General features: G+C 37.1%; 1 protein-coding gene across 2 annotated transcripts in view; it reads left to right on the top strand.

Annotated features, from left to right (window-relative positions):
- Positions 1–16,483, top strand: part of PALLD (palladin, cytoskeletal associated protein) — a 359,849-nt gene that overhangs the window by 210,388 nt on the left and 132,978 nt on the right. For both annotated transcript variants that reach the window (XM_063458193.1, XM_063458192.1), the window contains exon 10: positions 190–499. In XM_063458193.1, coding sequence (XP_063314263.1) covers positions 190–499 — 310 coding nt within the window. The remainder of the gene's footprint in view (positions 1–189; positions 500–16,483) is intronic.

Genomic DNA, 16,483 nt, shown 5'->3' with positions numbered 1-16,483 from the left:
TCTGGTGAGTGCAAATCTGTGTTTAACTTTATTTATATATATATATTAATATTGGTTTTGCCTTTACATTTCCTTATATTTTTAAATATTGGTAAAAAGGAAATCATTCAGAGGAAACTGTTGCATGCATTCTTATTATTCCAAATTGAAACAATCATTATATTGTCATTTTCCTTTTTTTTTTCTTAGCAAATAATGAGCACACCAGAAATCACGTGTCAAGTGGAGAGATTAGTGGTTATGATTTCCAGACGTTTTCTCCTACTTCTCCAGTGATGAATAATGTTTGTCTTGAAATGCCATCAAAGAAATCATCGGTGGGTTTTCAAGCACATAGTGTCAATGTGCAACTAATTTCAACGGAGAATAAGAGCAATGGTCTGCATGCCAGTAATGGGGTTAATGGCAGTCAAGAAAGAACATACATGTCTCCTACATCTTCTAGTACCTTGTCCTCACCGACGAAAGAACCACCACCAGTGCCTTCAAAACCCAAACTGTGAGTACTCATCGCTTCATTCTTTTTCCTTTTGGTTTATGTTGTTTTACATAAAATGATCATGAGAGGGGATAGTTTTCTAGATAAAGAATAAAGCTATGTATGGGACCTGGTTTTCATCTCTTGAAGAATAACTCAAAACAGCTAGTTCTTAAGTAATAATTAATATCCTAGGATACGTCATGGTAGGGTATGGTGTTTTAAGATAATACTTTCACTTTGTAATGTTTTCTTTGGCACTTCAATGCTTAACGTTAGTCGTTATAACCAGGAATGGATTTCTACCTTAGACACAAAATCTTTTCATAACTGTATACCCACCTGCAACCCTATGTAAATAAAATCATGGTAGCAAATCACACACATTACAAGGAAGAACTGTAGATTTAACCATGTTGCCTAACAATTTTTTTTTATTTTTTTTAATAAACTTGATTTATATTTTAAAATGTAAGTATGGGTATTGGTGATCAATTGGCCACTATCCACTCCTGGAAAACATAGTACTGGTTAGCACTGAATACTTCCTTTTGTATATAAATGGGGAGAATCAGCTGATAGGGAAGCACATCTTTTCAACACATCTCTACTATTTAGGGCCAGATTATTAGTCTGCTGTATTTTTAGAACAATCCTTTCGGTTTTCTCTGTAGGGTAACAGACTATGGTTGTCCAGGGCACTAGGCAGGATTCTGGTGGAGGCTCACTGAATGCAGAATCCCAGCTGGTCTGGTGGGGGGAGAGCCCCCACACACATACTGCCTAGTTCTCAGTTAATGAATCATACACAGAAAAGTAATAACAGTACCTAGAGAGTTAAATAATACAAATGATTTGACCTGAGCTGCAGCCCCTCTCACTGTAGTTCCAGCAATGTACACGGCAAACAGAGAAAAAACTAGGTGTGCACTTCCAGTTGAAGTGTGCACAGAAGTGCTACCAAATATTTATTTGAAGGACAAATAAAACAAGCAGTTTCGGGCACAATCTCATATCAATGCAAATGCCCTTGAATGGACAGAAGCTGTGACTCTGTTATTGAGTCATTGAGAAGTGATGGGGGGAAAGTAAATTGAGAAATTGGGCTATGCCTAATAGAGTTGCAGATCTTAAAACCCCCTTTAGCAGGTGATGGGTGTCAAGACTTAGCAGAGAGATAACTTTGATCTCCCTGCCAGCTTTAAAAAGTGCTATGTTACAGCCAGAGCTCATGGCCCAGACAGGAGGTCAAGGACCTCTGCTTGAGCCTGGGCTACCTTACAGATAATTCTGCTCTTGGAGAATACTTCTTTTTACACCGATGATAAGTTTGTTGCACTTTTACTGATTTAAAAACTGATTCTAATGATACTTACCTATATATGACATTATTTTGTTTATTAGTCGGCTCTATTTTTAGAACAATCCTTTCGGTTTTCTCTGTAGGGTAACACATTGATTGTATTTTGATGTGATTGTGGCATGTTTTCGTTGAACAAATGATTAATTCATATTTATTACCTTTTTAATACCAAGTCATGTTTATATAGATCATTTATATAGCTGGCTATTTTGTTTAGAGAATGCCCAGCACACTTGTTCTAGCACACTTACATTGGTTAGACACTCCTCTTTACTCAACTCACTTGCAACAGAGCTACTTTTTTATGATAAATGAACTTGAACACAAGTTGTTTGGATTTTATTTTGTTGGATTTTCTTTGTTTTTCTGTATTTTTCCAATATGCACAGTCAAAAAGCCTGTGCTCCATCAAGTTCTACAGATAACTGGAGTGAAGTTTAGCATCATTAAACTATATGTTTCTTGAGTGATTTAGTGACTTTATATTACATACTAGTCTATGGATTGCCTTATACAACCTACTGTTTAAATGTCACCTGAGTTTGTGCTGGTGAGTATAGTCAGTCACTGCAGGCTTTTTGCAGTAAACACAGTATTTTCAAAGAAAATACAGTGTTTACATTACAGCCTAGGGACATTTCCAGTGGCCACTCCTCAGATGGCCATTAGAGATGCTTCCTGGGGCAGTGCTGCACACTGCACATTGAACTTTTACCATAGAGATGCATTTAATCAATGCATCTCTAACGGGAGATTCAGATTTGGTCCCAACCCTGGCCCTCTTCCTTGGCTGAGATCAACAGATTTGACAATCTCAGCCAATCCAATGCTTTCCTATTGGAGAGCATTGTGATTGGCTAAGATTCACTTCTGATTATGTCAGTCAACGAGGCAAATCGGAGGGGGAGGGGGGCGGACAGCAACAGCAGACTGGAATAAAGATAAGAAATTACTATATTTAGGGTGGCAAGGTGGACCAGGGGGGCTAGATAGTTTTAACACTATAAGGTCAGGAATGTGTTTGTGTTCCTGACCCTCCAGTGTTCCCTTAAAAAAAATGGTGTACCCACTGAAATTATTTGCTTATAAATTGTATGTTGAAATTTCTACAATTTTAAAGTATGTCCTGGTTTGTTTGAGTATGTCTCTTTAACAAATGAGAATGTCACTGCCATCTGCTTAAAGAAGTAGTGCTTGATTAGATAGATCAAATATTAAACCTCTTGAAACAAATCTCTGGAGGGATAATTTACATTCTGTATGAATGTAGACCAAACAGAGTTACAAATCCAAAAGTAAGTTCCAAGTTATAGTATGAGCTCATGGTCAGTCCTTGAAATGTGTTTTAAATCTGTATTACTAGACCTAATTAGACAATCTGAAATGTTTAGTATCGATCCTTCAGCTACAAAATGACGGGTTTTACCAGTTTAATAGCTTTTTTCATGCACAGAAAACGTGGTTTGCACTTTGTAGGTTATTAATACACTCATCATTTCTGGTTTTGATTCATATTTAAATATTTACCATAAAAAGTTATATATATATATATATATATATATAAACTATTAGATTTATATATTTATATATAAACTAAAAATATAAAAGCCCTTTGAAATGTTCTGAAAAGAAAATTATATTTTTAAATATAATTTGTACTAAATATTTTAGTAGTTTGAAGAATCATAGAAACCTCCTACTAAAATCTGGCTTCTAGATTCTAAACGATATTTCTTGCTATTAAGTTTAAAATAACTTTAAATCTAAATCTGAGATAAAATCATCATATTTTGCAAAACAAATTTCAGCGACAGTGCATTCTTTATGTGGATTGCCTCAAAAACAGAAGGTACAATTTGCAGACGTTATCTTTCATGGTGCCTTGGCGCTCCCCCCGAATCCGCGGCTGAATAACATATTTTACAGAAAATAGCCTATGTTTCCCTGTTATATGATTTTGATATCTTTTATTTTATAACAGGAAAAGTCAAGCACATGTATTATGTTTCCAGAACTGGATTTACAGTAGCAATTATGGTACAACAGGCTAATAATTTGTAATTTGATAAGGTACGCTGTTTTGAAATAGTCGCCTAATGTGGAATCCGTTCTTTCTGAATACAATATCAACACTAATCTGTTGGAAAGAATATAGAATCACTCTTTTAGAACACAGACATTACTCAGACTAGAAGATAAATCATGTTTTACATTAGCAGACCATTGTACAAGTTGTCCAAGTTTTATTCTAACCACATAACTAAACCCTTAGCCAAAATGGCTGCCAATATAGCTTAACAAGCAACCAAACTTGACTGTAAAAGACATTTCACTGCAGGTTTGACTTATTGTTTGACAAAGACAAGTCCTGATGGTCTTTGTAGAAAAAAATGTGCTTATTCTATAAAACTGTTAGAACATCAAAAAGCAACTCATATGCTTTCTCCATCTATTTATTAAATCTTGCAGAACATCTCTCCTTATCAAACTTCTGAAACTGACAGTCAGTCGTGTATGTTTTACATGCATGCAACAAAGGATAAATTGAAAATAAAACGTATATAACTGTTTTGTTTTTCTTAAGAACCAACAACATATACTGAAGTGGCGTACTAATTGTCTGCCTCCTGCTGGGATGACTAAGTCAGGATAGAACATGGATTATTTTTGGTCTTGTGGGTCCATTGTTCTAATGCCAACGGACCACACAAGAAACCGGCTCCTATTAAAAGATATAAGAAACAGTTAGAAATAAATACTTTTCCTGTGGCTTAAAAATGTGATGTCTTCCACAATTTGGACAATCAGCGTTATGAATAGCTGTAATACTGATTTTTATTTTAAACTACAGTACAATCCCTCTGAAAGAAATTAGATAATAGCTGTAATTTATTTAGAAGTGTTAAAGTTCTGGTGGAGACAGTCCCTCTTTCCCTCGATCCAATAAATATTATTGAAGCATTTCCTGTGTTGCATAATGCGTGTAAGTAACAAACACACCTCCAAATTGCATCCTTGTGCAGCTTGATATCATGACCCTGAGTGCGTTTGTGCTTTCAGGCACTCCTTCAAAATTGCTGTACCTCTGTATGTTCCCCAGTGTTCCCCATGACACTGTAGGGTTAAAGTAATTTAAATGGTAACTTTACCAGGGAAGCCTGACATAGAAAGAAACTTAAAATACATAAACGGTGTAGAACCCACCCAAAAAAACAAAACAAGAAAAATGAACTAACTTTTACAGCCATGTCACTGGTCACTTTAAAGTGTCGCTACCACTTATAGGATTTGTGCACAGACCAGTAGCTAATTAAACCTTAGCTTTTCTTGGTTTTCAACAAACCATTGTTTTATAGACTTCACATTATATGCCAAACTTTCAGAGTAGAACCAGGCTTTGCTGCTAGCCAGGTCCTAAAACTTAGTCGCCACTGCAAGCCACACCATAGTCATCATGGGTGAAGTGCTATTTGCCAAGATTGCATTTTCACATGCCCATGGCTAGTGGTGATTGGACATTTTGAGACCTTGTAGAACATACAATCATATGAGCATTCCATCTCTTCCAAGACCCCGGGCAGCTAAAGCAAGTGAATGAATGCGTATCTTTTAAAAAAAACTATATATTTATAAATCCCCCCTTTGCTTTGAACATTTGCTTGCAATTAATTACCTGACAAATGCAAACTCTGTAAAGTGATACCATGTAATATTTGCACAACAGGTACGCTATAAACACATCTTTTTAATATGAAACACACTGTGTTGTATAATATCTGTTACATAAAAATTATAATATTACTTAAATAATTGGCAGTGTACACAGCACATATCTGTTCTAAAAAAATATACATAGGCCTTTGATATAAAAATCAGCTACTTTATGCAGTATTTATACAACTAAAAATGCAAACAAAAAGTAGGTGCTTTAGAAGCAACAGGAATCATAAGAAATTGGTAACACTGTAGTGTATACAAGTCAGTGTATCAAAAGATCCATGCATGGTGTAGATGTGATTGAGATATATTGTGAAATTGTTCAAGTTTCAATTTCTTTGCTTAGTTGTTACAAATGTATCATGATTAAATATCCTTGCTTGGTTTTGCTACTAATTGGGAAAAAAAACAACAATTCATGAGGTTCAAATGCCTGTTTGTGATATGCCAAACACACAACACACAATTGTGTGTGTCTGTGAGTGTGTGTCTGTGAGTGTCTGTGAGTGTGTGTCTGTGAGTGTCTGTGAGTGTGTGTCTGTGAGCCGATGTGTGTTTGTGTCTGAGTGTATGTGTGTATACGAGTGTGTGTGTCTGTTAATGCATGTGTGTGTCTGTCAGTGCACGTGTGTGTGTCTCTACATGTTTTTGTGTGTGTATGTATGTATGTGTTTTTGTATGTATCTGTGTGTATATGTATGTGTCTGTATGTGTGTGTCTACATGAATGTGTGTGTATGCATGTGTATCTGTATGTCTGCATGTGTGTGGGGGGGACCTATTGGGGGGGCCATGGCAATTTTCGCACCAGGTCCCGTGGTTTCTTATTATGCCTCTGTTTGTGGACTATTGATCCAGAGACATATTCAGTTTGTTTTTTATCCATTGTTACAGTGTATATTTTGCACTTGTTTTTAATATTTTTCTTTCATTTCCTGTTTTAATATTTAGTCAATCTACCTTCTTTTTTAAATTCTTTTATTGTATCGACTCCTGGTGGAAAGTTTGAGTATCCATTCTCGTCTTTCCTACACAAAAATGTTGTCTACATGCCAGAATTTAACAACTCCAGGGGATGTGGACTACAAAACCCACCATGCCCTACTAGTTTCCTAGTGTACAATGCAGATATCTCCTGGGGTTTACTTTATCTCAAAGTAGAGATCTCAATATTGGACTCTATGGCTTGCTGTGATAGCTATGAGAATGTATTGTGTGCAGTAAAATGTTCCCCTCAATTTACTGAAACACATTTATCTCTGAGTTGATTTAGTCAGTATTACTCTGTGCATTGTTGTAGTGTGTGTGTGTTTGTGTGTATAGCATGTGAAATTGTGTGTATGATTTAAATTACCACAGCCCATTTCACGATTCTCACCTTTGAACCCAGGATGAATCAGAGGACTGTGATCTGTAAGCAGATTGGTAACAGACAGATTGGTAACCATATGATCATGGTGTATTTTTTTGAAAGGTTTCCATGATAACATGTTGGCTCTGAATGCAGAGAGTACACTTATTCACTTTTGTTGCCAACGGTTTAGACATTAATGGCTGTGTGTGCCATTTTGAGGGGACAGCAAATTTACCGTACCCTGTTATACAGGCTGTACACTTACTACTTTACATTGTAGCAGAATGTCGTTTCTTCAGTGCTGTCACATGAAAATATATAATAAAATATTTACAAAAATGTGAGGGGTGTACTCACTTTTTTGAGATACTGTATGTATTACTATTTACTGTCAAGTAACTGAGGAGTGGCTGCTCTAATTTCTACCACAGAACCCATCAAAGAAGGCTGCATAATGTAAAACAAATAAGCAAATTGTAAACAGGTCACTTTTTCTAGCATGAGATGTTTTACTCTGATGGTTCTTGTGCTCAGCAAAGCAGGAGAATATTCTAAAAGTTACATGGCTAGTGGATATATGATTGCCCATTAAAAACTGTCTCTGCAAAATGTAGAGCTTGTAAGACCTGTGTGACTTGCTATAATTGTTTCTTTGGGTTCTTGGATTTTTTTAAGTCCCACTTTGCAGAAACCTCCTACATAGAACCAGAGCAGGCTTAACCATATGGTCACCATAAGTGATCACCTTGGGCCCAGAGGTTAGACAGGGCCCTGGAACCATGAATTTGCTTGGCCTCATTCACCATGTGAAGAATGAAGGAGGCCTCAAACCAGTGGAATCTTGTTCTTTCTCTGCATAGAACACATGCATAGAAAGCTTCTAATATGTTTCTGCAGGTGAATGTCTTTTATCAATTCCCTGGTAGAGGTAAAAGCAAGCTCTGTGAGCAATCACAGAAGTGGAGTGACCGTATGTGATTATTGGCCATAAGTTTCATCCTTACAGTACGGACATAGCTTTTTAAACTAGAGAGAGGAGAAAGGGAGACCCTTGCAGTTCTCTGCCTATATGTGATTCAGATGTAAATTAATTTCTGTGTATCCATAGTTCCCCCTATGTATCATACAGCTGGTTGTTCTGAAACAAGTTACCACTAGTTATGTAGATGTATAATGCAATCCAATCTTCGAGCTAGTCCAAGAAGACTGAAAGAGGAAGCCGCATACCACTCCAATCTTTTAACATTTTTTACAGCATCTGTTTTCCATTGTGTCTTGTTGTTTAATTAACATCAATATTTCAGATTCAATCAAATCTTTTTTTTTTCTTCAGAAAATAATATCTCTAAGCACATAGTCTTTGTTCCATAAATGCCAATACTTGCTGCATGGATTTGATTAACCTTACTCATTTGCTGATTTTATGTCAGTCTGGTTTTTTATTCCAATGGACAATAGAATTTAACAAAGACATATCCAGCGCCAGATGTTTGGAGACAGTTCTCTTTTCATATAACTGTATGGTAGTTTACATAATTCCATAAATGAGAACAAAATTTAATTTGTATAACATTATATTGAGTGCCACTAGAAAAATCTCCATATTCAAAAATAAGAATAACAAATTTTTCATTATTGTTCTCATATCATATGATGGGCCAGTTCTGGGTGCCAGGTAAAGTCTCTGTTTTGCCAACCTGCTTCTAAAATGTTTGACCTAGAACCAAGGGACATTGTCACTTCACCAACCTGTAACTGGTAATATTGCTTAGCATGTTTCTTTATAGGGACAATATATTCACCAGAATAGCAACAGCTTAGTGTAGTTGTTCTGATGAGTAAAGTCAGTCCCTGCGGGAATTTTGCTGTGAACACTGCCTTTTCAGAGAAAAGGCAGTGTTTACCTTACAGCCTAGGAACACCTCTAGTGGCATTCACTCAGATTGCCACTAGAGGTGGGTCCTTGGGTCAGTGCTGCACAATATGCAGCACTGATGTTCAGCATCTCTGCACTCTGCATGGAGGTGCCTAATGTTCCTTATAGAGATGCATGAGGAGATGCTTTTTGGCACAGAGCTGTGTTTTGCAGTGTATGCACGATAGCCTCCTAATGCTTTCCTATGGGAAAACATTGGATTGGCCAAGATCGTCAATTTTGATTATCTCAGCCAAGGAGGAGGAGCGAGGACAGGGCTTGCGGTGATGGACCTGCGCAACACTGGAAATAAGATGCATTTTTAACTCTTAAAATGGAGGTAAGGGGAGCCTGATGCCTCAACTGTCCTTTTAACACTGTAGCATCAGGAATACACATTTGTGTTCCTTTAAATTATGGCTTTGCATCTGGCTTAAGGGTCACATTGAACTCAGCAGTGATTCTTTTTATACCATCCTAAGCATGTTGCCATAAGGATAATTTTGTGTTACGTGTTTAAGAATGCGTATCTGAAAGTACATGTAATCCCATTTAAATATGTGCATCAAGTGTCACAAGTGCATTGCAGAGATCAAAGGGAAAATAATTAAAGCCAACCACAAATTGGTTTGCATGGTGATAATAATTGTTAGCAGAAAGCCAGAGAATGATTATGTTGAGTATTTATGCAAATAAATATGCTCCAGAATTGATGGTTTAACTCAGTAGGGTCATTCAGTAATTTGGAACCTGCTGGAAACATGTCATGTTTTTCTTGTTAGCACAACTTGAGGAGGACATATGGTCAGATCAAGCGAGGTTTGGTTCCCAGTCCTGTACCACGTTGAGTGCCCTTGCCCAGATAAACATTGTACAAATGTCCTCAGATGATGTACATGTTTGTCAAAACTGGGTGTGCCTGGCAGACAAATTAAATCTAGATAACTGACAACTTGTTCTCTATCCCAAACATTGGGTGCAACATTTCTCCATCTAAGGTACAATCTTCAGGTTCAGCAGGTTCCACATATCCATCAACTTGTTCCTTCTTCGTTTAGGACTCTCTTATCATGGTAATGAAGGTATGTGTTTAGGCATGAGACAAAACATTTTACTGTAATCACACACTTCCTGCAATATCATTGTATGGAGTGATTTCTACGTCACATTACCGTGTATATTAACACTTTATAGTAATTCTACTGTACCCCATTGCTGTGTTTCTCTAATGCATGGGGGAAATATTGCCTAAAGAGGCCTTGCAATATTTTGATCTAACAGGAACATATTGTTTCCATATAGCATATTCATTTGTAAATTAGTAACATTTTTTAAAAAAATGATGTGTAGCTCAGGTGTATTTTAAATATCAGAAGCAAACCTGTTATCTCATATGGTTTATCATACTAATTCAGTGACATTTAGGGTTTGATGAGATATAGAAATGACTTGCTTAATTAGCTAATTGATACCTGCACTCAGCATGCCATGGACTCTAATTAGCATCATTATCAGCAAACTGAAATTTTGCTGAGAGTCCTGGAAGTTACTGTTCACAGCATCTTGGTATGTTATAAGGACAAAGCGTTGCATCTTTCATACACAACTGTACTCTGTACTGGTCAAGGGTTAGCATTATATACCATGCCAGGCGTACACCGGTGTTCATAGTTCCCCTTTAAGCAAACATTAAGTTGCGGGGATATAGCAAATGCATCTAAAAACTGGTGTCAACGTAATACATGCTGTAGATATTGGCTTCCAACTCTGCTATTGTGTCCTTCACTTGCATGCCAATTAACTAAAACTCTCCTTCTATTAAATAAACCCCTTAATATTTGTGATTTACTAACCACCATGTCTGTGTGACAGCACATTTGAAGCGGGTAACAGGTATATCTAATTTATCCACTCCACATCCTCTCTAAGGACCCTGTGTTAATTATTTGGCATGCTCATTGTCTGGTTGCCTAAACAATCTAGTGCTTATTTCCTTAATGACCATAGAAAGAGTTCATACCAGCATATTCACAGACGCAGAGGTGGAGTGTCACTTTTCACTAGTTTCCTGGCTGAAAAAAACAAAACAAAAACCTTCAATGACTTTGGGATACTGTGTTTATCTCCTATCAGAATAATTCGCCTGATTACATCCTTGCTTTTAATGGCACTCTGCCATTATAATAAAAAGGGTGTTACCCTGACCTTCTGGGAATATTGCAAGCAGAAGGTGAGCCAGCAAATTGTACATTTTTTTGATATGACAAGGAATACAATTGAATTAACCCCTCTTGCTCTCAGAAAATGTGAACTACAATGTCAGCTAAAGGGCAATATCTATTCTGGTGTAATTAACAATACATCCTTAATGAACCATGAAAGACAAGGAATACTTAGCGTAAGAAAAGAAAATGACTTCTGTGGTATTACGTGATTTTACAGACATTTCACAAAGCCAAACACTTCAATAGCATTTACTGAGGTGAATAGTCAATAAAATAAACCAGAAACATGGCTCCTCTATATAAATATCTGATGCCTGCTGGTCTTCATGACTCTGGACCTTTCTATATAAGTACACTTAGAAATATCCATAAAATGTTTGACACGGAGCTTATCTCACTAATCTGTTCCACTGCTACTCCAGGAATCAGATACTAATTATTTGGCACAAATTGTGTCGAGTTGCCTAAACAATTCATTGCTTACTTCCTTAATCACCATGGAGATTGTTCTGTGGTAAATGCGTGAAGCTGGAGGCGTAGAGCATTACGTTTCATGAGTTTCCTGACCAAGAATTCTCTCAATGACTTCCGGATATTAAGTTATTTCAGTTATTTGCTTAAAGTACTCCTCCTCATATCAAACACCCTTCCTCTACTATTAGATAATGCAAGGTGAGCTCACACACTTGCTGTCTGCCCCCTGTAGGTAATATGATGGCACTACCAGCTAGAGGTATGAACTTTTCTTCATAATATATCCCAACTTGCCAATTCTATGTAAACACTTCATGAAAGGGAATGGAAGCAGACCCAAAACTTGCTCTCCACTATTTGTTATAGTACGATTCTCAGCACCTTCAGCTATGAAATTGTTTTATCTTTCTTTCATAACAGTAATTATGCATTCGAAGCTATTACAAAGGGGTACAACCAGACAGTAGAAGCAGAATAAGTTGAGGGTCTGGCAAGAACTTACAATCAAGTAGAACAAGGATATTATAGTTGGAGAAGGAATGAGATTGCTTAGAATTTTGTTACTTGTTGGATGTCTGAAATACTGTGGTGTTGGGTCAAGCAGCTGTCCTGGGGGCTATGATATAAATGTATTGCATTTATATAATATATTGATTCATACACTCTACGTCAGTGATGAAAGGGCCAATATGTTAATAAAACCCCTATTCATTGTATTGTCCATTGATAATTTACTTGCTTTTCTTGATAACCACTCTCGATAGGGATTGGCTATTTACTGACTGTGAGAATTGACAGGTGCTGTGGAATGTGTTGGAGCTTTATAAATGCCAGTAATAATACAACATGTGAAATCAGGTGAATGTTTTAATTCTGCTATTTTGGCCTATATTTTAAATGAACTGGACTGGCTTGAAACAGTCATTTTGGCCTGACCATGAAGTAACATTTCCAACTGACTGTCTTCAAAAAGTCTGCTTTTAGTGGATAAAAAAACAAATGTTTGTTATGTAGACAAAATTAAAGGGCAACTCAATTCAACCAGGCCAATTAATCTCAATGAGTGCAGTGACCCTTTTTGTTTAAAAACGGTCATGTGAGGCAGAATCCCCCATAGGAAAGCATTGATCAGCTCACCATTGGGTCCACAATGCTCTTCTATGAGGTTCATTGGATTGGAGGAGGAGGCCGTGCCTCCTAAATGATTTGGGAGATAAAGAGGTAAGCAGTGCTGAGGAATCCTAAAGTTAGTAAATTATCTATCTTCTAAAGCAAATGGCAGGAGGGGGCACATCTGTTTTTAAATAGGGACAGAGTTTAGTCTTCCTTTGACTGGTAAAGTTTTGGTCCAATAAATTACCTTTATCAATAAATAATCTTTGCACACTATATAAATATGATATGCTTTACAGTTCAATTTGTAGATAGTAATAAAGTTTAACATATTGCATGTTTAATGTGTTCAGAGTATATAAATCATATAATAATACCCCTACCTTGCATCGTTATTTGAAGAATACATTTGTTTGCCTCTAAGATTGGTGGTTTAGAACCTGGCTTATTCCTGTCAGAGAGCAGTGTAGCAGACTCCAGATTCTATTCCCACTTCAAAAGACAGGACAATAAGTGATAGTTTACATCCCCCTCAGTATAATCATAAAACAAATAAGAAAAACCCAAGTGTTTGATGTCTGTTCTCCAACATCCCATAACCCAAAGACCTTCTCACTGCGCTCAAGAAATCATTGGCCCTCTGCCTGTCTATTGTTAATCTCAAGTATTTATGAACCAAATGTTTATGATCCCTTTGGGGAATATATTCTCTGTTACATGGTTTACATCTAGAGGATTATTGTTTTACTTTTAAGGTGAGCCAAGGGAAGGAAAAAAAAATGTTTGTTTTAATGGAAAATATCAATGAAGGTCATCAAAGAAACATGTGACTTTTTGGTACAATTTCCTGTCCACGTTAGCTAATAAATTACATATCTTTTCACAGTTAATTGGCTTAGTGAAAGCATATATTCACCCTACACAACCTAAAGAAGAAGATAGTTTGACATTCTTTGCCAAATATTTTGTATCATTGTCATCTTTAGTTCGTAAGCTGTGGTCATCACTGCCATGATGGTAGAGAATTATTTTTTCTCAAACCTTTTCAAAGAACCATGTCACTACATTAAATCGGTCTCAGTACTGCTACCATGTGTCGCTATCAAGTAATGCACACTGCCATAGGCCTGCACAGCCCGTTTCATTTGAGTATGCACCTGGGAATTTTATCCCTGTTGTGTAATGTGAATTTGTTATTAAAATGTTGCTTAGATGTATGTTTTGTGAAACTGTAGAGTGGCTGTGAGTGTTGTGTATCTCTGTGTGTGATATATAAGTCTGGTTTTGTGTAATGGGTGTCTAGCTGAGAGTGTATAGGGAGCTGTAATTGTAGCTGTGAGAGATATGTTCAAGCTACAGTGAGTGATGTGCCGGCTACCACAAGCCTCTCCCAGTACTGCAACAATAGAGGGGTTTTGGCCTCTCAGCCCGGCACATTGCTGGACTTAGGTCACTATAGGAAAACACTTAAAGCCATCGGTCATTTTACATACCCTATGACTGGGGAACACAGGGCGACCTTTGGAGTTCTCTGCCAGCTTGTGCAGCAGCCGGCACTTCGGTTGCGTTAAGGTGTGCCTGGGCACACCCGCTACACCCTTGTGCATGCCCATGTACACTGTGTCAGTGAGAATAGAAGGCAAAAAAAATAACTAGAAAAGTTTTTCAAGGGTGAAACCCAAGTGCCGAAAACACCAGGGATATCAACTCTCAAAATCATTAGAGGTTACCCACCAGGGGAGTTAGCAACTCAATATAACTGGTAAAATTACATGTACTTCAATCATTATTCAGTAAGTAGCGTTAGACGAATAACCACACAAAAAACATGAAAAAGTAGTCATAAGAAAAAAGCGTAAGTGACAAGAAAAATTATAATAAAACAAAAGAGGAAATCTAATAAGCCAGCCTGAGCTAGTCTACAACATTGTAACTTCGAATAGCTACTGGAGCGAGCGATCACTATATACCTACATAAGTGGATTCATATCAAATACAGGACAGGTCAGGCTGGCTTATTAGATTTCTTCTTTTGTTTTATTAAAATTATGCCCATATTACCCACTTAGTCCTCCTCTGTTCCTTTAGTCTTGTTATTTCTGAGAATAGAAGGCAACCTTTCAAAGTAGAATTGTGATACTCAGCTTTACAACAAAACACAATCAACACATTCTATATTTAATTTGGGGAAATATTTAATGATTGTTAGATAAACAGAAATAATTGGCAGAACAGTATATAAGCCACTGGATGGCACTATGTTGACCACTGTCCGGGTCTGAATTCCTGCCAGGCACTTTCTTTATTGTTCTATAGCTTAGTATCGACTCACTTAGGTAAGTGTTAGACTTAAAGTGCACTTGTTATGCTACATAATACACATAGTGGTAAAGACTATATATATATATAGAACTTGTAGGTTTTTTTGTCCCTGTCCCCAATGGCACAGTGACACCTGCACAAGTGGGCATTTTGGCTAAGTAGGAAGTGTTCTCCAAGCCAGTGTAGTTTTTATAATGTAGATTTGCTGAAGATTTCACTAACACAATGTATTCTGACCTGAAAGGGAATTGTCATTCACTTAATGTAAGACCAATCCCAAAAAAGAGGGTCAATGGTGAGGTGCACTACAATAATTAATATTAGATGTAGCCATCTGATGTGTGGATCCTCATACACAAATTGGCTACATACCTCCTTAATACTCCTCTACTACTGAGGTTTTCCAGATCGTCAATCTTATATAATATACATGTAAAACAAAAAAAAGAAAAGAAAACAATAGCATGATACAGTTTACAATTTAAATGGTCACAATAAAATGAAAGAACTTAGAAAACAGAAAGTGTGCTAAAGCAGCATTATGACTCCTTCTAGTCCCCCGGGCAATAGATCTGTGTGTGGATCTTCCATATGAGTCAACTGGTTATGTCTACAAATCAGCATATCAGACTTCTTGAAGGACTGACGCCTGGTAGGAAGATATAAATCTTGTTTGTAAATTAAAATCAGATATATACAGCAGTGTACATATTGATTTTATTAATATACGGTAAGTTCGGAAGCTGGAAAAGATGCGTGTGTGGAAATTGTAGTATTAAAAAGAGCTGCATAGAGACTGCACCACAGAGCAAACCACATACTGATCCATAGCCCAGGGACTGGAAAGGGCCATAATTCTCATGTAGTACTCTTGGTATAGTGATTGGTGTTTTGTTACCATAATATTAACGTCCATTGAAGAAATAGTGGTGCAGCATTCCTGCAAAATATCTCTTATTTAGTATATAGCAGTAAGCATTAGCTTGGCAATATTCTAAATAAGCATGAAAAGACTAAGACTATTGTGTTAGTCGATATGTTACCATTCTTAAATCTGCTGCTACATATTAAAAATTCAAAATAAATCTCTTGTTACATTGGAGGAGTGATAGACAACTATTTCTTCAACCGATGTCTGATACAAGTGTGGTTGAAACCAGAGATCTACAGTAACCACCATCTAAGTAAGTTTCCTGACTTTGCCATAAGATTAACATGGCCATATATTTTTTCCATAAGATTAAAGGAACACTATAGGGTCAGGAACACAAACATGTATTCCTGATGCTATAGTGAAAACCCACCATTTAGCTGGCTTGCCCTCCCCTTATCCCCCTCAGAATGGGTTAAAACTCACCTTATTTTCAACTCTCCATGGGTCCACCGGCGCTGGCCCCACCCCCTTGGTGACATAATCAAAATGGCAGATTTTTAGCCAATTTTTTTTTCCCACAGGGGGCAACGGGGGCTGGGCCAATCAGGACCTCCGCCATTTTGGCCAGTCAGGACCTCCTCAAAGAAAT

Source organism: Pelobates fuscus, chromosome 6, assembly GCF_036172605.1.
Source record: "Pelobates fuscus isolate aPelFus1 chromosome 6, aPelFus1.pri, whole genome shotgun sequence".
Lineage (NCBI taxonomy): Eukaryota > Metazoa > Chordata > Amphibia > Anura > Pelobatidae > Pelobates > Pelobates fuscus.
This window is presented reverse-complemented; position numbering and strand designations above follow the sequence as displayed.